Source organism: Mercenaria mercenaria, chromosome 1 (assembly GCF_021730395.1).
Source record: "Mercenaria mercenaria strain notata chromosome 1, MADL_Memer_1, whole genome shotgun sequence".
In the NCBI taxonomy this organism is placed as follows: Eukaryota; Metazoa; Mollusca; class Bivalvia; order Venerida; family Veneridae; genus Mercenaria; species Mercenaria mercenaria.
The window spans coordinates 103,933,833-103,958,393 of NC_069361.1; the positions used below are offsets into that span (position 1 = coordinate 103,933,833).

Below are 24,561 nucleotides of genomic sequence, written 5' to 3' on the forward strand. Positions count from 1 at the left end.
GAATGTTATGAGATCTACAAATGGTCAGTAAAGCATTGAGGCTTCTGTGAATGCTATAGTGTCGTTGTGCACCTATATTGCCAATGAATAGTCAAAGTTTTTAAGAATATTTTGAGATAAATGTGTAAGCCTCTTTCTTATAATTCTGTGCCTTCTGAATAACCAAAGAAAAACCTTGTTAAAACTCCAGAGGCCACATTTTCTACTTGATTTTCAGAAGTCTGTTAGAATGTTTGCCTTAATAGAATATACAACAAGTTTGTAATTGGATTACCCAAGGTCAAAACTAGGTCACTAGGTTTGATCTTGTAGCAAAAAAATATTTTTGCAGCTAGTAAATGTTCTTGGTAAGAGTAGAAATACCATAAAGACTCTGAATAATGAGGAAGAGGCATAAACACATTGTCAGTGAACAGTGAAGGTTTTCTTTGAATATTATGAGATAAATGTATACAAAGACTTTATAAATGTGATTGGTTAAGTCTGAACACAATAGTGAAGAAACAATACTGGTAGATAGTTAATGTCCACTGGTCTATCAAAGCATTGAATAATGTCTGTAGAGGCACCCGTGTTCATTCTTCATGAGAGCTGCTGTATGACATTTGCTGCTGTTGCAAATAATAAACCCCAAAATGATATATTGTGCCTTCCTACAGATCTGAGAAGAGCAGTGATGATATAGTACGAGATCTAGCCAATGACATTATCCGACAGTTACCAGAAACGGTGGAGGAGCTGGCAGAGGGAGATGTGAGAGCTAGCAGTACTGGCTCAACACTGTTCCAGATACAAGTTAAACATATACTTACCCGGGAACTTCCTGACTTCAGAGATAAAGAGAAAAATAGATGTAAGACTTGTTTTATGAGTATAATAACTGTTCAGTGCTTAATATAAAGAGGGAACATCCTGCAAATCATCAGTATAACAAAGTTCCATAACTTGGTCTCATTCAGTAATTATATAATCAAATGTGGTTGTTTACCATTACTGACTATTAAACTATTTTGTGTAAGGTTTAAAAAGTGAAGTCAGAATTGTTGTTGTGTTATTTGTGAAATGGATAATATAACGGACTTCAGCGCTCTTTTTTTCCAGATAATCCGAAAGGTTGTGGGTTTGACCTGTGGTTGCTCTGCATTGTTTGGTTTATTATTTATTCAGTTGTTTATATTTCTTAATTTTTTGGGTTGTTAGCTTGTTTAAGCACAAAGTGCTTGAGTTAGTTATTGTTGTTACTTGTTGTCTGTTGTCTGTCAGTCATCTTTCAAACAGCATCACCTCTGAAACATTTGATGAAAACTGATAAAACTGAGGCTGAAAATAGACAGACTTGTCAGAATTTGAAAAATAATCACACAAATAATTCTGAGGTACCTGCTACCAAGGGTGTTAAAATAATTACAATTCTTAAAAACACATGGATGCCAGAAGATGTTGTCAGTGGAATTTTAAAAATCTAATTATAATCTAATTGCCTAGTTTGGTTTAGAAAACAGATCCACACAAGTGTTTCTTGTTTGATTCTCTACCAAAATTGTCTGGATTATTCAGATTCTATCAAAAAAAATGGCAGCCAGATTCTCCAAATCTCTCTAAATACATGTACATGTACTTTGAAAAAAAATCACAGGAATGATTGTCTACCAAGTTTGTTTATTTTATTAGCCACTGCGGGATATGTTAACTTTTCAATACATATTGAGAACTTCTTGTTAAGGAGTCCTCTTTAGATCAGTGGGAAGTGTGCTGGGTTTACAGTATGAAAAATACTGATGGTCTTCGGGTTTTAGGGTATTTTACTCTTTGTACATGAAAGAGCAAGAGTATGCTTTTTGAATCAGAAAATGTTCTGTATCTTGCACTGTCCTTTAAAACCCTAATTTGTCTTACATTCTTTTGTAGAATTTGTCCACTTTGTTAACTGGCAGTGACTAAAAATAAGCAGCTTAAATACATAAAAAATGATTTTCTTGTCAGAAACTACTTGCCTACTCTCAAAACAATTTCTCAAAAAATATTCTTTGCATGACCTTCAACCAAGATTGTTCATATTATTTTAATACAAAAAAATATGGTTGCTAAATGGCATGGTCACTACCCAATATGTATGCAGTCCTTTTCATCAAAATTGTTTTTGGTTGACCCTCTACCATACAAGATTTGTTACCTGTTGTGAAACTATAGCGAGTGATCATGGGCCATCATTGCCCTGTTTTGTTTGCTCTATTGTAAAGTTTTCTGATTTTTTATGCCCCCGAAGGGAGGCATATAGTTTTTGAACCGTCTGTCGGTCTGTCCGCAATTTTCGTGCCCGGTCCATATCTTTGTCATCCATGGATGGATTTTCAAATAAATGTGTGGCACAGTAAGACGACATGTCGCGCGCAAGACCCAGGTCTGTAGCTCAAAGGTCAAGGTCACACTTAGACGTTAAAGGTCATATTTCATGATAGTGCATTGATGGGCGTGTCCGGTCCATATCTTTGTCATTCATGCATGGATTTTAAAATTATTGGACATGAATGTGTACCACAGTAAGACGAGTTGTTGCGCGCAAGACCCAGGTCTGTAGCTCAAAGGTCAAGGTCACACATAGACGTTAAAGGTCATATTTCATGATAGTGCATTGATGGGCGTGTCCGGTCCATATCTTTGTCATTCATGCATGGATTTTAAAATTATTGGACATGAATGTGTACCACAGGAAGACGACGTGTCGCGCGTAAGACCCAGGTCCGTAGCTCAAAAGTCAAGGTCACACTTAGACGTTAAAGGTCATATAGATAGTGCAATGATGGGCATGTCCGGTCCATATCTTTGTCATTCATGCATGGATTTTAAAATAACTACGCATGAATATGTGGCACAGTAAGATGACGTGTGGCGCGCAAGACCCAGGTCCGTAGTTCAAAGGTCCTAAACTCTAACATCGGCCATAACTATTCATTCAAAGTGCCATCGGGGGCATGTGTCATCCTATGGAGACGGCTCTTGTTTTTTATGATTCTATGTTGTATTTCATTCATGTATGTGCAATATATATGTCTGAATTTAAATACCTGGCATTTCTTTGAAATAGATCAACATCATATACTGAATCATAGGAAAAAGGTATCATAACTAGATAATATGAAATAAGGTAAACTAGAGAGAAAATCATGAATTAATTATGTTTTAAAGGTCCATTACTAAGGGAAAGTGAGTTGGCATTTTTTTTCATAGCCAGTGCATAGACTTCTGCAAGACACTAAATAATGAAGATTGGCAGGTCAAAATTTACAGAAGGTCTTTGGACTCAAAGAAATGTATTTGTATTATGTTGAAATTTCAATGAATCGACAGAATGACCCCCCAGGTCTTTTTAACTTTCTTCATACTTCATAGAAAAATAATTGTACATATACTGTGATTTATTTCGAATTTCTACATACCAACTTCATTTTCCAATAAAATGAAATAGTTTCTGTGCTTTTTAAAAGAAATTAAAATGTTCACTTTCCTTAGTATTGGACCTTTAAGAAAACAAAATATTGGGCAAAAAATGAAACACTGTTACACGCATGATAAAATTGCTGATTTGTGACTTGCTCCTTACCAACTGCAGTAACTGCAGGATTCTGATTACATGTATTCTTGTTCAGTAACAAAACTTTATTTCTATAAATGCTACATCACTTTGATCTGAATCATGAGAAAAGTCCATTGATTGTGAACAATTTCAAATTATCGAGTTTTCACAATAAAGCCAAAAAGAATTGATTATGTTTCATTACATTTTTCCAATATGGAGAAGACTGTTTTCGTTTTAGAAAATGTAAAACTCAAAATTATTCTGAAAAAGGTATGTCCTCAGTTTGATACATTTGGAAGTCTTTAACAAGTATATGTTGTTAAGTTACGTGTGACCTTTATGTACAATACTTTATGGTAAATTTACATGATATTGAATCCGTACAGCTTGAAGTATGCCCCTGGTCAATGTGTGTATGTTTTAAAATACAGATTTCTTTATTTGTATGTTATGGTACAGATTATTCATTGCTAAGTTACAGTAAAGATTGTTGATTGCTATGTAACAGAACAGATTGTAAATTGCTAGATAACGGTATAGATAATCATTGCCATTTAACAGTACAGATATGTTAGAGTTCTGGGGCCTGTTGGGACAAAGTTTGAACTTAGGAGTAAGGTGTTTCATGGCTATAGTTTTAAAAAGATACAAGTTTTATCCTATGAAATAAACGAACCGCACCATGAGAAAACCAACATAGTGCATTTGCGACCAGCATGGATCCAGACCAGCCTGCACATCAATACTGAATCCATACAGTTCACTTTCAAAGTCTATTGCAATTAGGGAAAACTGTAAGCAAACAGCATTGGTCCTGACCAGACTGCGCGGATGCGCAGGCTGGTCTGGATCCATGCTGGATGCAAAAGTACTATGTTGGTTTCTCATGATGCGGCTCAAATGTGTTTTAAAAGTTTCATACTTAGGAGACAACTTAGGATGGAACTTACAAACTTTTGTGAAATGATCCCCAGAATGTTAATTGCTATGTAACAGTTTGAGTACATATTGTTCATTGCTGTGCAGCAGTACAGAATGTTCACTTTTATATTACAGTCATATCGTTCATTTGCTATATTATAGTACAGGTTATTCATTGTTCTGTTACAGTGTTACAATCTGCTGTGGATGCGGTGATGAGTAACTCAGCCTTGGTGACTGTATTACGTCAGGAGATAGACCGCTTCAACAACCTCCTCAGTATTATACATACCACCATGAAATCCCTTATCCTCGCTATCAAAGGGGAGGTAATCATGTCTGAACCACTTGAAGAAGCCTATAATGCTCTGCTGTCACAGGGGGTACCACAGAAATGGAAGGTTTGTGTTCTGTTGTCTGAATGACTTAAACCATATAGTTTCTAGCAATAAGTGAAATTGAAGGATATATAGATCAGACAGTTTAAGTAATAGTGATATTTCTTACCAAAACTGTTGTATTTTAATTTTCCTTAGCATAATTATCTAAAGTGTTTTTCAGTTTCAGTTTCTTAGATATAATTTTTCATTTGTAGTCTATTGTTTGAAAAACTTGCATTTCGAAATATATTTATCACAGGTTTCATGTAGCGGTAGTGAAATAAAGCCATTACATAATGTTGGTATTACACTAGAGGAATAACATTTTGATGCTGATGTTGTTTTAAGAACAGGAAACATTTATTGCATTGACTTTGTCTATGATAGATAGAGAAAGAAGAAATTTCGATGTTTTAACATGTCAAGCTAACATGTGATTAAAAGAATTTTGCTTGTGTTTTTTCACATTGAATTTTCTTGAGCTTCGCATTTTATAAATTTTGTTCAACTACTTTAATAAATTTAATAAGAAAAGACACTTGTACAATATCCTCTATTTGTTACATTTGCAGACTGCCTCCTATGAATCCCGAAAGCCTCTAGGGTCTTGGATCCAGAACCTGTACATGAGGGTGGACTTCTTTGCCCAGTGGGCTGAGATGATGCTGAATACAGTAGAGAAACTGATGAAACCGGTGCTCGGATCCAAGAACCCGGCAGCTGAAGTGGACTTTAAGGAGATACCAAGGTGTCAACCATACAGCTTCTGGTTGTCAGGATTCTTCTTTCCTCAAGGTAAATAATATCACCTTATTCTGGATTATCTGGGGTGAAAAACTAGGTCACTAAGTCAAATCATAGAAAAAAACCTTGTTAACCCTTAGCCTGCTGGTGGCAGGTGATTTTGCCTTTGCAACCATGCAGACCATGATCAGCATGCACGTCCATGCAGGCTGATCATGGTCAGCACTGTTCGCCATTCAGTCAGTAAATTTTCAGTGAAAAACCCTTTAAATAATAAGTGATGCTGCCCAAATTGAATGATGGACCAGTCCATTTTTAGAAATTAAGCAGGGTAAGGGTATAATAGTTTAAAGGTCATATCTTCTATCTTATCTGTATGAAACCTGGGTCAAAATATACCCTAGGTCATCTGGGATAATAAACTAGGTCATTAGGTCAAATCATAGAAAAATCTTTGTTAATGCTCTAGAGGCTATATTTTCTAAATCTGACCTATTTGAAACCTGGTCAGAATGTTTGTCTGTGCAATTTAGGATAAGTTTAAAACCAGATGGCATCTTCTGTAACATTTACTATTTCTTGGCACAAATGTTTCAAATATCTTGCACAAATAAGACCCAGGCCCATCGCTTCAAGGTCAATTTCGAATTAAAAGGGCTGAGGCTTACAGGATCATTTGATGACCTTTTTGTAACACTGCTTTTAATATTTTCTGGCACAAATGTTTCTTATGTTATAGATATGTCATACATAAGATATATGAGGCCCATTGCCTAAAGGTCAATATTAAATTTAGTGGGCAAAGTTTACAGGATCTGATTTATAACCCTTCCATAGCCATGTCATACATCAACTGATTTTAATATTACTTAGCCCAAATGTTAAATTAGCAAGTACCTGTGTCAAGACCCTGCCACATTGTTCCAAATTCAAACTTAGAGGTCAGTGGTTTACAGTGGTCTAAGGTTTATAGATTCTGTTTGTGTTCCTTACGTAATACTGCCATCCATCAACTGATTTAATAATACATGACAAAAATATTCCCTGTATCAAGAAAATGTGCCACGTGTCAAGGTCAATAGCTGCAGGTCAAGGTCATCTTAGTGGTGAAAGCTTTACAGAGACTGGTTTGTGTCCTGTCCATAGTTTTGCCATCAGTCAGCAGATTTTGATACAACTTGACACAAATGTTACCTGTAATAAAATGATGTGCCATCACCTACACACAGGCCCATAACTCCAGGTCACAATCATACCTTTCAGTCCCAACTCTGACATGGATTGTAACTTCTAGTAAATGATCTCCATAACAAGTCTTAGTCTTGGCCTGAAGCTCAAAGTTTCATTTAAAGAATTGTATGTTGCATGCAAAATGTCATTGGCAGAGGAGGTTATTAACTCTGTTAACATTTCTTGTTAACTGTAGTCAAGCACTCAGTGATTTTCTTACAGCAGAGTTTGTTTGTAATAGTAAAAACTGTAATATCATAGCAGATATGAGACATGAATGAAATCGGCAGATCGAAGTCTTCCTTTGTTCTTTCATTGCAGAACAATTGAATGATGAGACTGGTCAGCTAAAATATAAACAAATTATTCCTGATTCATTACATGTCTTATTACTGTTTTCATTTCAGGCTTCCTGACTGGTGTTCTTCAGAGTCATGCCAGAAAGCTTGGTATACCAGTTGACTCTCTACAGTTTGAATTTAAAGTACAGAAGACACATGATACAGTGGAGTCACTCAGTGATCTTAAGGAGAAAATCAACATTAAAGAAGTTGCATTTAAGGTACAGGTATTTTGCACTTATGATAAATATGAAATATCCTAAGAACTAATTGTCAGACCTCATTGAATTTTTCTACAGGTTTATCAAATGTGTATACCCACTTCGACATCAAAAATCAGAATTTCTAATCAATTAAAAAGTCTGTATATAAAATAACTGAATTTTCTTGTTTAAATCCAGTAGAGAAAAATCAAGCTTTCCCTAAGCAGTTTACAGTTGTCTAGCCATTCAATGAAAATTGAACATATAAAATACAGTTACATACCTGATTGGCGTTCTGTTAAATGTTAAATATGAGAACCATGTGTTGAATATGGGGCCTATCTGCAACTAAATTATATTCCTTGCTATAAAAGGGAACATGGGAAAAGTTCTCATCACAGCAGTACACTAGACAAGGTCTTACTTGTGTATTCTATAACTGTCAAAGACTGTAGGGACATTTACAGTAAAACTGATCATGTGACAGAAAATTTGGCTGTTGAAATCACTGGAAGAACTACATGTATTTTTTTTGTTTAGAATACAAATATTTAAATGTAATATGATGTATAAAACCTCTTTATATAAGTTTCATAAATTGCTCTTGGGTAGTGGGTTGGTACACATATTTCAAATGACTGTTCCGATTACCATGATAATGCTTAATTTATTACCTCTTGATAAAACTGCTTTTAATCATGTTTATTTTTAGTGCAAAACACCTATATGGCACAGTTTATAATTTTATTATAACTATCCAGTTTGCCAAGTTTGCAAGTCAGAGGTCACAAGTCAAGCCATTTCTGTTAATATTTTTGTGCTATCACATTATCTGTGTGCCATAACATCAAAATGGACTGTCTGGAATGTTTATCTGTGCATAACATGCAGAATTAATTCCGTGTTACTAGCATGTTTTCTGCTCAACTCAAATTTCTTATGTTGGGTACAGTATCAAAGAACCTGAAAAGAGAAAATTTTGAGCAAAAATATCAGTCAGATGGTCCTTTTGATGAGTAAATTATTAGTTACAGTGCCATTGATATATTTTATCTAAAAACTGTGCAGTGTTATTTACAGACTTAAATGATTCTCTATTTACTAAATGTAGGGTAATCAGCCACCAGAAGATGGAGTGGTTATATTTGGTTTATTTATTGATGGTGCAAGATGGAATTTGGACTTGGGTTGTCTGCATGATTCTCTCCCTGGACAGAGGTTCTCAAAGCTACCAGAGATACACTTCAAACCTGTGCAGGTAAACTTGTATTCATTTCAGTGAATTTTGGTTAAATTCTCATACATGACATATTATTGATATGAGCTGCGCCATGGGAAAACCAACTTAGTGGCTTTGCGACCAGCATGGATCCAGACCAGCCTGCGCATCCGCGCAGTCTGGTCAGGATCCATGCTGTTCGCTTTTAAAGCTTACTGCAATTAGAGAAACCGCTAGTGAACAGCATGGATCCTGACCAGACTGCGCGGATGCGCAGGCTGGTCTGGATCCATGCTGGTCACAAAGCCACTATGTTGGTTTTCTCATGGCGTGGCTCATATATACATTATAATATACAGCTTTTCATTTCAATGAAGAAAAAGATGGTAAAGGTATTTGTGAATAATGTGTTGACAATCTTGGACTGAAGCTAGACCTGTGTTATACTTATCTTATGCATGGTAGCCTGACAGTATGGAAAGTTTCATTAGAAATCCATTATTACAGTGTATTTATTTCAGTCAGAAGACGAGCTATACTTGTGATTTTTATTAGCTCAGCTAAACCAAAAGTTCAGGACACGCTGCTACACTAAGTATAGATGGACCGTTTGGCATCTGGCATCACCAATCCTTTGTAAACACTTTAGAGGTGGTCACAGTTTTGGCCAGTCTTAATGAAACTGGTCACAATGTTTGTCTTAATAAATTCTCGCATGAGTTGGAAGCTGAGTCATCTGTGGTCAAGAACTAGGTTACTAGATCAAATCACACAAAAACTTTGATAATACTGTAGAGGCCATATTTTTACAAGGTCTTTTTTAAACTGGTAGAACCTTTGTCTTAATAAAGTCTTGTTTTAGTTTAAAAATGCCTTATCTTGAGTCCAAAACTAGGCCACTAGATCAGGTCATAGAAAAATCTTGTTCACACCTATTTTCTACAAGGTTTATATGAAACATGGTCAGAATGTTTATCTGTTTAAAACCTAGTTCAAGTTTAAAACTGGGTCAGCTGGATTATAAAAAGTAGGTCAATCGGTCAGATCATAGGATAACCACTCTGAAGGCCATATTTTCTACTTGATCTATATAAAATATGGTCAGAATGTTTGTCTGTATAAAATCTAGGCATTTTTCAAAAGATGGACATCTTGGTTCACAAACTAGTTCAAGTTATAGATAAAACCTTGTAAACATTTTCTGCTTGGTCTTTATGAAACTTTGTCATAATAATTACCTTTCTAAATCTAAGTTATGTCTGAAACAATTAGTTTGCATAAAACAAGGTCAATAGGTTATATTCGTTGAAAACCTTTTGAACATTTGAGGCCATTTTGCTTGATCTGTATTAAACACAAAGTTAGAATATTTGTCTTTATTAGGTCTAGGTTCAGCTTTATAATTAGTCATCTGGGGTCAAAAACTAGGTCACAAGGTCAGATCATAGGAAGACCTTGTCATCACTCTTAGGCCATATTTTCTACTTGATTTATATGAAAAAACTGTTCATAAAATCTACATTGAGTTCAAAACTCATTTAATCTTGGATCAAGAAATAGGTCATATCATAGAGAAGCCTTGTTTACACTACAAAGACCACATTTTCTACCTGATCTTCATGGATCTTAGAATGTTCAAGTTCGAAATGATCAATTTGAGGTCCAAAAAATAAGTTACCAGGTAAGATAATAGAAATATAAGCAACCATTAGAAAAAACTTAACCCTTTTCATGCTACATTTTCTAAAATGGACTTGTCCATTTGGACAGTTTAACATTAACTGTTTAAAGGGGAGCTTACCTTAAAGATACTGACTGAATAGCGAACAGTGCAGATCATGGTCAGACTGCACAGGTGTGCGGGCTGACCATGATCTACACTGGTTGCAAAGGCAGGATCAATCGTTTCCAGCATGATAAGGGTTAACACTAAACAAGAGGCTATATTTTATGCCAGTTTTACATGAAATCTGGTTGAAATGTTTGTTGAATCAGTGGCAGCTCTGAAACTTGGTCAAATTGGGATAAAATCTAGGTCACTAGGACACTTCAACATTTAGAATGGATCTTCATCAAATTTCTTGTCCATCTAGTTTCATACTGAACACAATTTTTAGCTCGACTATTCGAAGAATTGGGGAGCTGTCCTACTCGCACATTCGTGGGCGTTAGCGTTAGCGTGAGTGTCACACAAATGTTAAAGTTTGCGTACCACCCCATATATTTTCAAAGTCCATTGAGATATTGCTTTCATATTTTGCATACTTGTTAACCATCATGACCCCAGTCTGTAAAAAGGAGGAGGCAATGGTATCAAGCATTTTGACTGAATTATGGCCCCTTTTCGACTTAGAATAAATGTTAAAGTTTGTGTACCACCCCAAATATTTTCAAAGTCCACTGAGATATTGCTTTCATATTTTGCATACCTGTTTACCATCATGACCCCAGTCTGTAAAAAGGAGGAGGCAACTCTATCAAGCATTTTGACTGAATTATGGCCCCTTTTCGACTTAGAATATGCTTATTGTAATGTTAAAGTTTTACTCATTGCTTATATTATACTACTATCAAGCACTGAGAATAGTCGAGCGCGCTGTCCACTGACAGCTCTTGTTACATTCAGTGATGACATATATTCAAGGTCAAGCAGTCAAGGTCAGTTGAGCGGCTCAAGGCCACTCATGGCAATCTTTTTACTGTGGCTTATTTGCACTATATGCCATCTTTTGATATAAGAATGTTTATAGAGATAGTAATACTAACATTGAGGTTGTGTTTTCAGAAGCAGCCTACAAGAGCATCTACACATGCTGAAGACCATGTACCAACACCAGAGAAACTGTCAGAGAGTAGTGATCAACCTGTATTTGTGTACGAGTGTCCCCTGTACAGAACCTCTGAGAGGGCGGGGACACTCTCCTCTACCGGACATTCAACAAACTTTGTTACTGCTGTTAATTTACCATCTGACCATGATCCACATTTCTGGGTGATGAGAGGTGTGGCCTTACTCTGTCAGCCAGATGAATAATTTCAAGATTTATATATTTCTGTATAATAAAGACTTTATTATAAGTAAAGGTTGGATGAACACATTTACAAAGGTGCTTCTTTAAATTTGCAGCAGTTGAATACCTGTTACAATTTACTTAAGACTTGATTTGTGTTTTGGTTGGCAGGAGCTGGGGGCAGATAACTGGCTACAGAGGAGTTTTTAGGGGATTAATAGGGGTTTCAGTTTCAGATATGGAGTGAAGATGGACCATGAAGTATTATTGTACATAAATCAAGAGCATCTTTACACCAGTATTTCTGCACAAAGTTTTGTTTGTTCATTTCCGTTATTCAGTTCTGCACAAAATGAGAATGTTTATATTGTCTGTACATACAGACTTTGTTTCCCCCAAATGTATTTGTAGGATGTCATTTGTGCTTGAAGAATCATTATACCTGAATTGTAATGCCTTTTATGATAAAACGAGATTTTTGAAGGTTCAGCAGTATGTATACATTGTATCATGTGTCTCAGATCTTTACAATGATGCCGTCCAGAATATTTTATAGATAATAGAGACAAGACACAGTTGTGATGATTTATACGTTCTTTGCCTAAAAATATTTCAAACTTTTTATTGTGCATTTTATTTGACCTGGCTGGGCAGAGTTAATCTCTGACTTACGCAAATAATGGTAATCTCAAAACACAAGCAAAATAGGTAGAGCAATATAATTGTTTAATTCCGTATTCAACGACTGAAATTCAACGCTACATTGGTTACAATGTAAGGTAGATGGCCACCGAATAAGAAATCAGGTTGCCGAATATACTACATATCCTGCACAATAATGCAGTGGACCATCACGAAACCCCACCCTGCCAGGTCGATTAAAATGCACAATATGTATAAAATAAACGTCCAAAAACGTAGATTTCTTAAAAAAAAAATGCCAAAACTGTGATAATTTATACATTCCTTGTCCAAAAATATTTTTTTATTTGACCTTTATATTTATGTTTCATAGTATACATATATGTAACTCTGTGATAACATGTTGACTGCTGTGTAATATTTATTTTTTTGTTGTAAATTGAATTTGTTGTACATTTTTTTGTATTTTTGTATGAATATACATGTAAATTTACTGCTGTATTGACAACAGAGTAACATAAAACTTTAATTTATGCAATATTATTTTGTTTCCTAGAAAGACTGCTGTTATTGATTGATATTTTATATTTAAGAAATAATAATTTTGTTTCACTTATATCTGATATTTTGCTTATTAGCTTACCTGAACCCAGGGTTCAGGGCAAGCTTTTAGTGTTGGTGGATGATTGTTTATGAACAGTTTTAGCTTGATTTTTCAAAGAATAGGTAGAGCTATTGTGCTCACCTATTTGTTGGATGTATGCTTTCTGATTTATTTAAGTTGTTGTATATTTAGGCATCTCAGTATCTCGGTACCCACTTGTTGGAAAGAATTGAAACTTAACACACTTGTGCACTGTAATATACACAGGTAGCTCAGTTTTGGCTTTTTAGAAAGCTATGCTCCTTTTTTGGCTTGGGAGTTTTTAGTTATACAAAATATGGAGGGCTATCCTGGTTGGCTGATGTCTGCAGAAATGGTTTTAGTTTTGCTGCACTTTTACTTTATCTCTATAATTACTCTGTGGACTGGATTCTAACTTAAGATAACTCTAAACTTCCTTATCCTCACTTGCAACATATGACAATAAGGGCTATATCTATTGTGCAAATTTTATTCAAACTTAAAATATTTGTTCCACATCATATGACACAAGGCTCCTGCACTATCCAGTATTTAAATAGTTGAGCACATTATTTCCTCTGATCACACCACTCCTTTTGGTTAAGTTTTTATGTGTGAGCTGTTACCACGGTAACTGCAAGTGAGCATGGATAGAAACTGAACAAACTTGTTTATTGTGATGATCTGACATGCAGTGCACAGATTTCATAACTCTATCTGGCACTTTTACCAAGTCATGCCCCTTTTTCAGTGGAGCAATTTAGCGTAAAATTTTTGGGTGTAAGCAGGTATCTTGGTAACCACTAGTGAGAATGGATAGAAACTTTACACTCAAGTTCATTGTCATAATGTAGCATTTATGGCAGATGTTTCATAACTGTTTTGCAATTTCTCAAAGTTACACACCTTTCTTTAACTTTATGTATTCATTCAACATTTTTAGTGACGAGGCTTTTATAAAGTCAAGTGTTGCTGTCCTCTGACAGCTCTTCTTCTTTGAACAACTCTGCCTCATGACTTGCTGGATAGATTTTCACCAAACTTGGTCTAAAACTTCTGTGCATGGATTTGTTTCAATATATTCAGATGGTTCACTCTGATTTGGTAGCTCCCAAAGATGAAAACAGAAAAAAAAGCTTTCAGTAAATTCTTATCATGAAGTGCTAGATGGAACCTCACCAAACATTCTCTGTAGCATTTATTGCATGGACCTCTTTCAAGTTTGTTAAAATGGCTGTGTACTCGCAGGCCAAATTTTAAATCCCTCATTGCCAGTTGGGGCAGCACTTTTACTTAGAATAATATCATCTTTTCTAGAAATTCAAGGCTTATATTTTACATGAAGCATTTGTTAGTGGTTTTCTACCAAGATGTTTTTAGTCCTCTACCAGTGGAACTACAGAGGGGACTATAGGAATGCCCTCAGTTCGTCTGTCCATTCCCCAATCTGGATCCTGCAATAACTCAAAAAGTATTCAAGCTAGGTTAATAAAACTTGGTGTGTGTATAGAGGGCAATATGTAGATTATGCACATAAGACATATGCTTGTAGGTCAAAGGTCAAGGTACCTATTGAAGGTCAGGTAAACATTGTTTCTGCTTCATAACTTTTATATGCATTGATGGATTATCTTAGTGCTACACACAAACGTTCAATATGATGAGACAATATGTCAATGCATGATCTATGCTTGTCAGTTATAGGTCAAGGTCACTGTTTAAGGTCAAGTAAAAATTTGTTTCTGCTCCTTTACATTTAATTGCATTGAAGGATTTTTAGCTCGACTCGACTATACGACCCGTCGTCTGCGTCTTTCCGCGTCCCCACCTTGGTTAAAGTTTTTTTACACTTCTCTTTTTTCAACTTATCTCTGTAATTACTTGATGGGTTTGATTCAAACTTGAAAAACTTATTCCTCATCATCATCCACATCATCTGACATAAGGGCCATAACTCTGGCTCCAATAATTCATGAATTATCCCCCCTTTTCACTTAGATTTTCAGGTTGAAGTTTTGATGCACTTTCACTCTATCTCTGTTATTACTGAATGGATTTGATTCAAACTTAAAATAGTTGTTCAACATTATCACCCATCACCCACATATGACAGCCTGCCCGCTTAGCTCAATAGGTAAGAGTGTTGGTCTACGGATCTCGGGGTCGCGAGTTCGATCCTGGGGCGGGGCGTATGTTCTCCGTGACTATTTGATGAACGACATTGTGTCTGATATCATTAGTCCTCCACCTCTGATTCATGTGGGGAAGTTGGCAGTTACTTGCGGAGAACAGGTCTGTACTGGTACAGAATCCAGGAACACTGATTAGGTTAACTGCCCGCTGTTACATGACTGAAATACTGTTGAAAAATGGCGTTAAACCCAAAACAAACAAACATCATATGACACACGGTGCATAAATCTGGCACCATTTTTTCATGAACTATTCCCCCTTTTTACTTAGAATTTCAAGTTCAAGTGTTGGTGCACTTTCACTCTACCTGTGTTATAACTGAATGGATTTGATTCAAACTTAAAATAATTGTTCAGCATCATCACCCACATCATATGACACAAGATGCATTACTCTGCCACAATATTTCATGAATTATTCCCCTTTTTTACTTAGAATTTCAGGTTAAAGTTTTGGTGCACTTTCACTCTATCTCTGTTATTACTGAATGGATCTGATTTAAACTAAAACAATTGTTCAACAACATTGCCCTTATCATATGACACAAGGTGCATAACTCTGGGACCAATTTTTCATGAATTATTTCCCCTTTTTATGCCCCCGAAGGGAGGCATATAGTTTTTGAACCGTCTGTCTGTCTGTCCGCAATTTTCGTGTCCGGTCCATATCTTTGTCATCGATGGATGGATTTTCAAATAACTTGGCATGAATGTGTACCACAGTAAGACGACGTGCAGTGCGCAAGACCCAGGTCCGTAGCTCAAAGGTCAAGGTCACACTTAGACGTTAAAGGATAGTGCATTGATGGGCGTGTCCGGTCCATATCTTTGTCATCTATGGATGGATTTTCAAATAACTTGGCATGAATATGTACCACAGTAAGACGACGTGCAGTGCGCAAGACCCAGGTCCGTAGCTCAAAGGTCAAGGTCACACTTAGACGTTAAAGGATAGTGCATTGATGGGCGTGTCCGGACCATATCTTTGTCATCGAGGATGGATTTTCAAATAACTTGCATGAATGTGTACCACAGTAAGATGACGTGCAGTGCGCAAGACCCAGTCCGTAGCTCAAAGGTCAAGGTCACACTTAGATGTTAAAGATAGTGCATTGATGGCATGTCGGTCCATATCTTTGTCATCAATGGATGTATTTTCAAATAACTTGACATGAATGTGTACCACAGTAAGACGACGTGTCACACGCAAGACCCAGGTCTGTAGCTCAAAGGTCAAGGTCACACTTAGACGTTAAAGATCATTTTTCATGATAGTGCATTGATGGGCATGTCCGGTCCATATCTTTGTCATTCATGCATGGATTTTAAAATAACTATGCATGAATGTGTGACACAGTAAGACGATGTGTCGCGCCAAGACCCAACTCCGTAAGTCAAAGGTCCTAAACTCTAACATCGGCCATAACTATTCATTCAAAGTGCCATCGGGGGCATGTGTCATCCTACGGAGACAGCTCTTGTTACTTAGAATTTTAGGTTAAAGTTTTGATGCACTTTCACTCTCTGTTATTACTGAATGGATTTGATTCAAACTTAAAATAGTTGTTCAAGATCATCACCCACACCATATGATGCAAGGTGCATAACTCTGGCACCAATTTTTCATTAATTATTCCCCCTTTTTACTTAGAATTTTAGGTTAAAGTTTTGATGCACTTTCACTCTATCTCTGTTATTACTGAATGGATTTGATTCAAACTTAAAATAGTTGTTCAACATCATCACCCACACCATATGACACAAGGTGCATAACTCTGGCACCAATATTTAATGAATTGTGCCCCTTTTTGCTTAGGATATACTTATATAGTGTTTTGATACATTTTATCTTAATCTCTCTTATTACTTTAAGTTGATATTTTTGACATAGACTCAGGCTATTGTGCTATATCTTCATCCACAATTGGAGTCATTAAACACTCCAGTGACAGCTCTAGTTTCCTCAGATGTGCCCAGTTTCACTATCCAGCATCGAAATAGTCAAGCACGCTGTCTCCTGTGACAGCTCTTGTTTTAATACTACACAGGAATGTTCCCAATGATTAGACTATGTGTCGAGCATATGACCCATGGTGGTCAGTCAAAGGTCAAGGTCACTATTGAAGGTCAAGTAAAAATTTGTTTCTGCTCCATTATTTTTAATTGCAATGAAGGATTTTTAATTCGACTATACGAAGTATGGAGAGCTGTCCTACTCGACCCGGCTTCGGCGTTTTTCTGCATCCGCACTTTGGTTGAAAGTTTTGATGCACTTTTACTTTATCTCTGTAATTACTTGATGGATTTGTTTCAAACTTAAAATAGTTATTCCTCATCATCACCCACATCATATGGCACAAGGGCCATAACTCTCACACCAATATTTCATGAATTATTCCCCCCTTTTACAAATTATTCTGATTCCTCAAAAAACATGAACGCTACAGGCTAAGGTTATTTTTCCCTATATGTATATACATGTATTGGAAACTTTAAAAAAATTCTTGTATGGAACTAATGACCTTAGAAATAATTGCACACAAATGGTCTGTGTGACCTTCTACCAGGATTGTTCAAATTATTTTGATTTGTCAAAAAACATTGCCATCATTGGGTGTGGTCATTTTTCCCTATATTGGAAATTTTAAAAATCTTCTTGTCTGAAAGAGCATGCCCATTTTTAAAATGAGTTTACACAAATGTTTCTTAGGTGACCAAATACAAAGAATTTACAAATTATTGTGTTTCATCAAAAACATGGCCAACAGGGGCTGTGGTCACTTTTTCCCTATATGTGTGTAATGGAAAATGTTTGACATCGTCTCTTAGTATCCTGTCATTATTACCCCACCTGACCCCCTTCCAAACACACGCACGCACACACACACACACACATTACCTGCCCGTATTTAATTAGTAGAAACTTCAAAAATATTCTTGTAGGGAGAAACACTGGCACGACATAAAAAAAAAATTCACAGACCTTTTCAATTAATCTGATCAGGGTGACTCAGGTAAGTGATCTGGGATCATCATGGTCCTCTTGTTTGACAAAGTGCTTTAAGTAGCATTTCTAGTCAAAAGTGCAAGGCTTAGAGGTAAGATAGTTGCTACTGCCACTATACAAAGTTTATCAAGCTGCATCTCTTGGGTCCTGTTTATACATAGAATAAATCTCAGTCAGTGGAGGGCCAGAACCCAGGACACCTTGCTGACAGTGTACAGATCGGTGACTACCTAGACTTGATGTCCACTTTGTAGTAAATTCTCAAATTTCTGATGAGGCAGAGTAAAAGATAAACATAGTTTATACACAGTCCAAATGGCACAAGATGAGAAAAAAGTGCAGTAAGTACGGGGCTTGAACCTGGAACCCCTTGCTTACAGGACGAGCGCTCTACTGACTGTAATGACTCTTAGTGGTTGCCTGCACGTAATGTTCCCTGTTTAGCAGTCAAGTCCTATACCACCACATCAGGGTTTCTTGACTTGCTCATATGTTATAGTTGGGGTTGAATGTTTTTCACATTAATAGTATTGACAGTATGTTGGGAGTTATATTCAAGGTCATCAAATAAATTGCACCTGCCCACTTAGCTCAGTAGGAAGTGCGCTGATCTACAGATCGCGGGGTTGTGAGTTCGATCCCCAAGCGAGGTGTATGTTCTCCCTGACGATTTGATCAAAGATGTTTCGTCTGAAATCATTTGTCCTCCACCTCTGATTCATGTGGTTGGCAGTTACTTGCGGAGAACAGTTTTGTACTGGTACAGAATCCAGGAACACTGGTTAGGTTAACTGCCCGACGTTGCATAACTGAAATACTATTGAAAAATGGCGTTAAACCCAAAAACAAACAAATCAAAAGGTAGTATGAACTTCTTTATTAACAACAGCTGCTTGTTAAACAAGTTGGCAAGAAACATGCATGTGATCTGTAGTTAAGTTGATTCCTACAAGGAGCTCTGAATTTTTAATTTCCAAAGGAAAAATTTAGGTGCTTAGCATGGCATACTCTGTTTTACTGAGGAGAAACATTTGAAATCAACACATCAAACGTCATACACTCGATAGCAGTAAATCAACGACTTGTTACGGGTAGGATCAGTGTCAAAGCACATGAGTGTTACAGTTTTAGGAAGACCTGTGCTAAAGACCACCTCTGAATAAAGGCCACTACTATAAAACCCGATTGTAAGGTTTTCTGCCTGTTTCACTATAGCAATAAATTACCCATGTTAAGAGACCACCTGTCGATAAAGACCACCAGGATGGTCTATACAGACCAGTTTGACTGTGATTGTAGTTTTGTGAATTTTGCAGGTTTTTGAATCATGAGCATTGTGGTAAGTCAATGCAGGGGATACTGGCCTCTAAAGTTTGTCACTTTATTGGTCACAGGGATATTTATGTCTCCCCTAGGAGACATATTGTTTTTGCCCTGTCCGTCCGTCCGTACGTCACACTTCATCTCCGAGCAATAACTGGAGAACCATTTGACCTAGAACCTTCAAACTTCATAGGGTTGTAGGGCTGCTGGAGTAGACGGCCCCAATTGTTTTTGGGGTCACTCCGTCAAAGGTCAAGGTCACAGGGGCCTGAACATTGAAAACCATTTCCGATCAATAACTAGAGAACCACTTGACCCAGAATGTTGAAACTTCATAGGATGATTTGTCATGAAGAGTAGATGACCCCTATTGATTTTGGGGTCACTCCGTCAAAGGTCAAGGTCACAGGGGCCTGAACATTGAAAACCATTTCCGATCAATAACTAGAGAACCACTTGACCCATAATGTTGAAACTTCATAGGATGATTGGTCATGAAGAGTAGATGACCCCTATTGATTTTGGGGTCAATCCGTCAAAGGTCAAGGTCACAGGGGCCTGAACATTGAAAACCATTTCCGGTCAGTAACTTGAGAACCACTTGACCCAGAATGTTGAAAATTCATAAGATGATTGGTCATGCAGAGTAGATGACCCCTAACGATTTTGGGGTCACTCTGTTAAAGGTCAAGGCCACAGGGGCCTGAACATGATGATTGTTCATGCAGAGTAAATGACCCCTATTGTTTTTTTGGGTCACTTCATTAAAGGTCAAGGTCACAGGGGCCTGAACATTGATAACCATTTCCGGTCAGTAACTTGAGAACCACTTGACCCAGAATGATGAAACTTCGTAGGATGATTGGTTATGCAGAGTAGATGAACCCTAACGATTTTAGGGTCACTCCGTTAAAGGTCAAGGTCACAGGGGCCTGAACATTGAAAACCATTTCCGATCAATAACTTGAGAACCACTTGACCCAGAATGTTGATTTGTTTGTTTGTTTTGGGTTTAACGCCGTTTTTCAACAGTATTTCAGTCATGTAACGGCGGGCAGCTAACCTAACCAGTGTTCCTGGATTCTGTACCAGTACAAACCTGTTCTCCGCAAGTAACTGCCAACTTCCCCACATGAATCAGAGGTGGAGGACTAATGATTTCAGGCACAATGTCGTTTATCAAATAGTCACGGAGAACATACGCCCCGCCCGAGGATCGAACTCACGACCCCGCGATCTGTAGACCGACGCTCTACCTACTGAGCTAAGCGGGCGGGCCCAGAATGTTGAAACTTCATAGGATGATTGAACATGCAGAGGAGATGACCCCTATTGATTTTGGGGTCAGTCTATTAAAGGTCAAGGTCACAGTGGCCTGTTCATGTAAAATCATTTTTTGGAAATAACTTGAGAACCACTTGATTTACAATGTTGAAACTTAATAGGATGATTGGACATGCAGAGTAGATGACCCCTATTTATTTTGAGGTCATTTGATCAAAGGTCAAGGTCACAGGAGCCTGAACAGTGACTTGAGAACCACTAGGCCAAGAGTGTTGAAATTTAGCAGGATGACTGGACATGCCAAGTAGATGATCCCTATTGCAACCATCAGTGTCTCTTTGACTTTCGCTCCTGACCCCTATTGACTTCTTGTCTATAGGACTTTGCATTGGGGGAGACATGCGCTTTTTTACAAAAGCATTTTCTAGTCTCTTCTGTTGCTGCTCCAGTGAGAATCCTGAGATTTGTTACAGGCAGTTGATGAGGCATGGTTGATTGTAACACAGCTTTAGATTGGGGATACAATGATGCTGAGGTCTAAAGTGCATTGTACACAAAAGCAGTGGTATGGCTACTCAGCATAGACAAACCTCTTTTCGTAGTCCCAAGCAAACCAAACAACAGTGCAGTCACGTAAATACACATGCCATTTTAGCCATTTGACTTGAAGAGAAATATTCTCATAATTACCTTGAGTAAACAAAGTGTATGGAGAGCTGTCCTACTCCCCCTGGCGTCGGTGTCCTTCCGCGTCCACACCTTGGTTAAGGTTTGGTGCACTTTCTCTTTTTTTCTCTTTATCTCTTTAATTACTTGATGGATTTGCTTCAGACTTAAAATAGTTATTCCTCATCATCACCAACATCATCTGGCACAAGAGCCATGAAACACACCAATATTTTATGAATTATGAATTATATCCCCGCTTTTTACTTAGAATTTCAAGTTAAGTTTTTGTGCACTTTCACTCTATCTCAGTTGTTACTGAATTGATTTGATTCAAATTTAAACTAATCGGCAACCTTTGTTTTACTATTGCTTATATCTTACTGTAACTTCACATTAACATTGTTCAGCATGCAAACAAAGTATGTGCAGGGGCTGGGCCCATTATTCCTAAGGTCAAGGTCACCAAGGGGTTGTACTTAGGTTATTTTTAAGGTTAAAGTTTTTCGGCAACCTTTGTTTTTCTGTCATATCTTTGTTACTATTGCTTATATCTTACTGTATCTTCACATAAACATTGTCCAGCATACAAACAAAGTATGTGCAAGGGCTGGGCCCATTATACCCAAGGTCAAGGTCACCAAGGTGTTATACTTGGAATTATTTTCATGTTAAATTTTTTCGAAAGCTTCGTTTATAGACATATCTTTGGTACTTTAAAAGATGACTTGAAATTAAAAACATTTCTTTATAATCATCATCTGCATGTGTGATTACAATCCCCATAACTCTAGTTTTGACAGAATTATGCCTCTTTCATGCTTAAAAGTTTTTTGGCAATCTTCGCTTTCTGGATATAACTTTAGTACAATATAAGATAATGACTTTAAACTTAAAATGTATCTTAATCATCATCATCTACTATAATAATAAATAAATAAAATAAAATAAAAATAAATGAAAAAATAAATAGATGATCAAAAATAATAATATCTAAAATAAAACTTTAACTTTTGGTCTGGAAATAAGTCGAATATCAAAACAACATCACACCAGATATACACTAACGGCTGTGAATTGCACATCTAATTTATCTCTTTATTAACAGCAAGCTGAAAGATATTTTTATCTAAATTATATCTGAGGGCATAGCACTATAGGTTACTCTAAAGACAGCTCTTGTTCATGAATTGTGCCCCTTTTTACTTAGAATTTTAGGTTAATTTTGATGCATTTTCACTATATTTATGTTATTACAGAAGGGATTTGATTCAAATTTAAAACGATTGTTTGACATCATCACTCACATCATATGACACAAGGGTCATAACTCTGGCACCAATATTTTATGAATTATCCCCCTTATTACATAAAATTTCAGGTTGAAGTTTTGATGCTTTTTCTATATCTGGATTTGTTTCAAACTTAAAATAGTTGTAGCACATCATCACTCACATCATATTACACAAGGGCCATAACTCTGGTCCCAATATTTCATGAATTATGCTCCCTTTTTTCTTAGAATTTCAGGTTAATGTTGGTGCACTTCCACTTTATCTTTGTCATTACTTAATGAATTTGATTCAAACTTAAGATAGTTCTTCCACATTATTCTGTCACAAATATTTATTGACTTGTGTCCCCTTTTTACTTAGAATTTCAGTTTAATTTAGATGCTTTTCACTATTACCTGTTGTTACTAAATGGATTTTATTCAAACTTCAAAAAATTGTTGTTCCACATGGTTACCCACATCATATGTCACAATGTTCATGATGCAGGCACCAAAATGATGAGTTATGCCCCCTTTTTCCCTTTTTACTAGAATTTCAGGTTCAAGTTTTGATACACTTCCGCTCACTTATTTGATTCAAACTTCAAATAGTTGCTCCATATTATTAGCCACATGATATGACACAGTCATGGTGCATTACTTTTGCAGAAATTCCACAAATTATGTCCCATTTATACTAATTTAATATTTTGATACACTTCTCAATTACTGAAAACATTTGACACAGACTTAAGCTATTGTCCAATATCTTCATCCACACTGAAGTAATTAAACACAGCTCCAGCTTCCTCAGATGTGCCCTGTTTCACTATCCAGCTTCGAAATAATCGAGCACGCTGTCTTCTGTGATAGCTTTTGTTTTTATTTCCCATTTGTCCACTATCTTAAGGCTGACCTATAAGCAAATGGCCTGTTTATTACCTATCTCATTCCATCTGAGGAAAGCATTAATGAGCAAATCATAGAAACATCCATGGGCAAATTTCTACCAGAGGAGAATCTCTGAATCAATATTTTTGATTGAGAGGTAGAGTATGAGGACCAGATTGGTCATAGTTGCTCTGAAGAAAACAGCCAAGTTTCTGGATCAATGCTGCTCTAGAAAGTACAACCAAGTCTCTTGATCACCATTGCTCTAGAAAGTACAACCTAGTCAGACTCTCTTGATCGACACTGCTCTGGAAAAACTAGAACTGTCACAGGAGTGACTCATACCCCCACCATACGGTCTTGTCACAGAAAAATGGCAACCATAAGAAATCTTAAAAATACTTTGGAGTACTTCATCCTGGGCTTCCACTAAAGTAATACTAGTATAATACTAGTATAGTAATACTAGTAAATATATTAAATCTCTAATATTAGAGATACACTAAAAGTGAATACAAAAAGGTGTCTTACCGACCCATGTTACCACAGAAAAATGTTTTTACTTTTTACATAGGACTTACAATAAAAAAGTTGGAAAAATACCTAAAATATTGAAAATCTAAAAATAGGATTTCTAAAAATAGACTAATTCCTGGAATTTAAGGGGAAGAAACTCAGAACAAAAGTTAAAAAAAGGTTACTTCCCTTTGGCTCTAAGCCAATCAGAATGAGATATAGTGAAAATACATCAAAATTAACCTTAAGTTCTAGGTAAAAGGGGACACAATTCAAGAAAAATTAGTGTCAGAGTTATGCATCTTGTGTCACATGATGTGGGTGATGAGGTGGAACATCTATTTTAAGTCTGAATCAAATCCATTCAGTAGTAACTGAGATATAGTGAAAATACATCAAAATTAACCTTAAATTCTAAGTAAAAAGGGGCATAATTCATGAAAAATTGGTGTCAGAGTTATGCACCTTGTGTCACATGATGTGGGTGATGAGGTGGAACATCTATTTTAAGTTTGA

The 24,561-nt window shown here is 36.5% G+C and overlaps 1 protein-coding gene across 13 annotated transcripts in view; it reads left to right on the forward strand.

Moving 5' to 3' along the window:
- LOC128545958 (dynein axonemal heavy chain 6-like) overlaps positions 1–12,884 on the forward strand; it is a 193,990-nt gene extending 181,106 nt beyond the window's left edge. For all 13 annotated transcript variants that reach the window (XM_053519337.1, XM_053519282.1, XM_053519316.1 and 10 more), the window contains 6 exons: positions 660–853; positions 4,688–4,899; positions 5,451–5,673; positions 7,260–7,414; positions 8,508–8,654; positions 11,401–12,884. In XM_053519337.1, the coding sequence (XP_053375312.1) occupies positions 660–853; positions 4,688–4,899; positions 5,451–5,673; positions 7,260–7,414; positions 8,508–8,654; positions 11,401–11,649 (1,180 nt within the window). In that variant the 3' untranslated portion in view covers positions 11,650–12,884. The remainder of the gene's footprint in view (positions 1–659; positions 854–4,687; positions 4,900–5,450; positions 5,674–7,259; positions 7,415–8,507; positions 8,655–11,400) is intronic.
- The last annotated feature ends 11,677 nt before the right edge of the window (positions 12,885–24,561 follow it).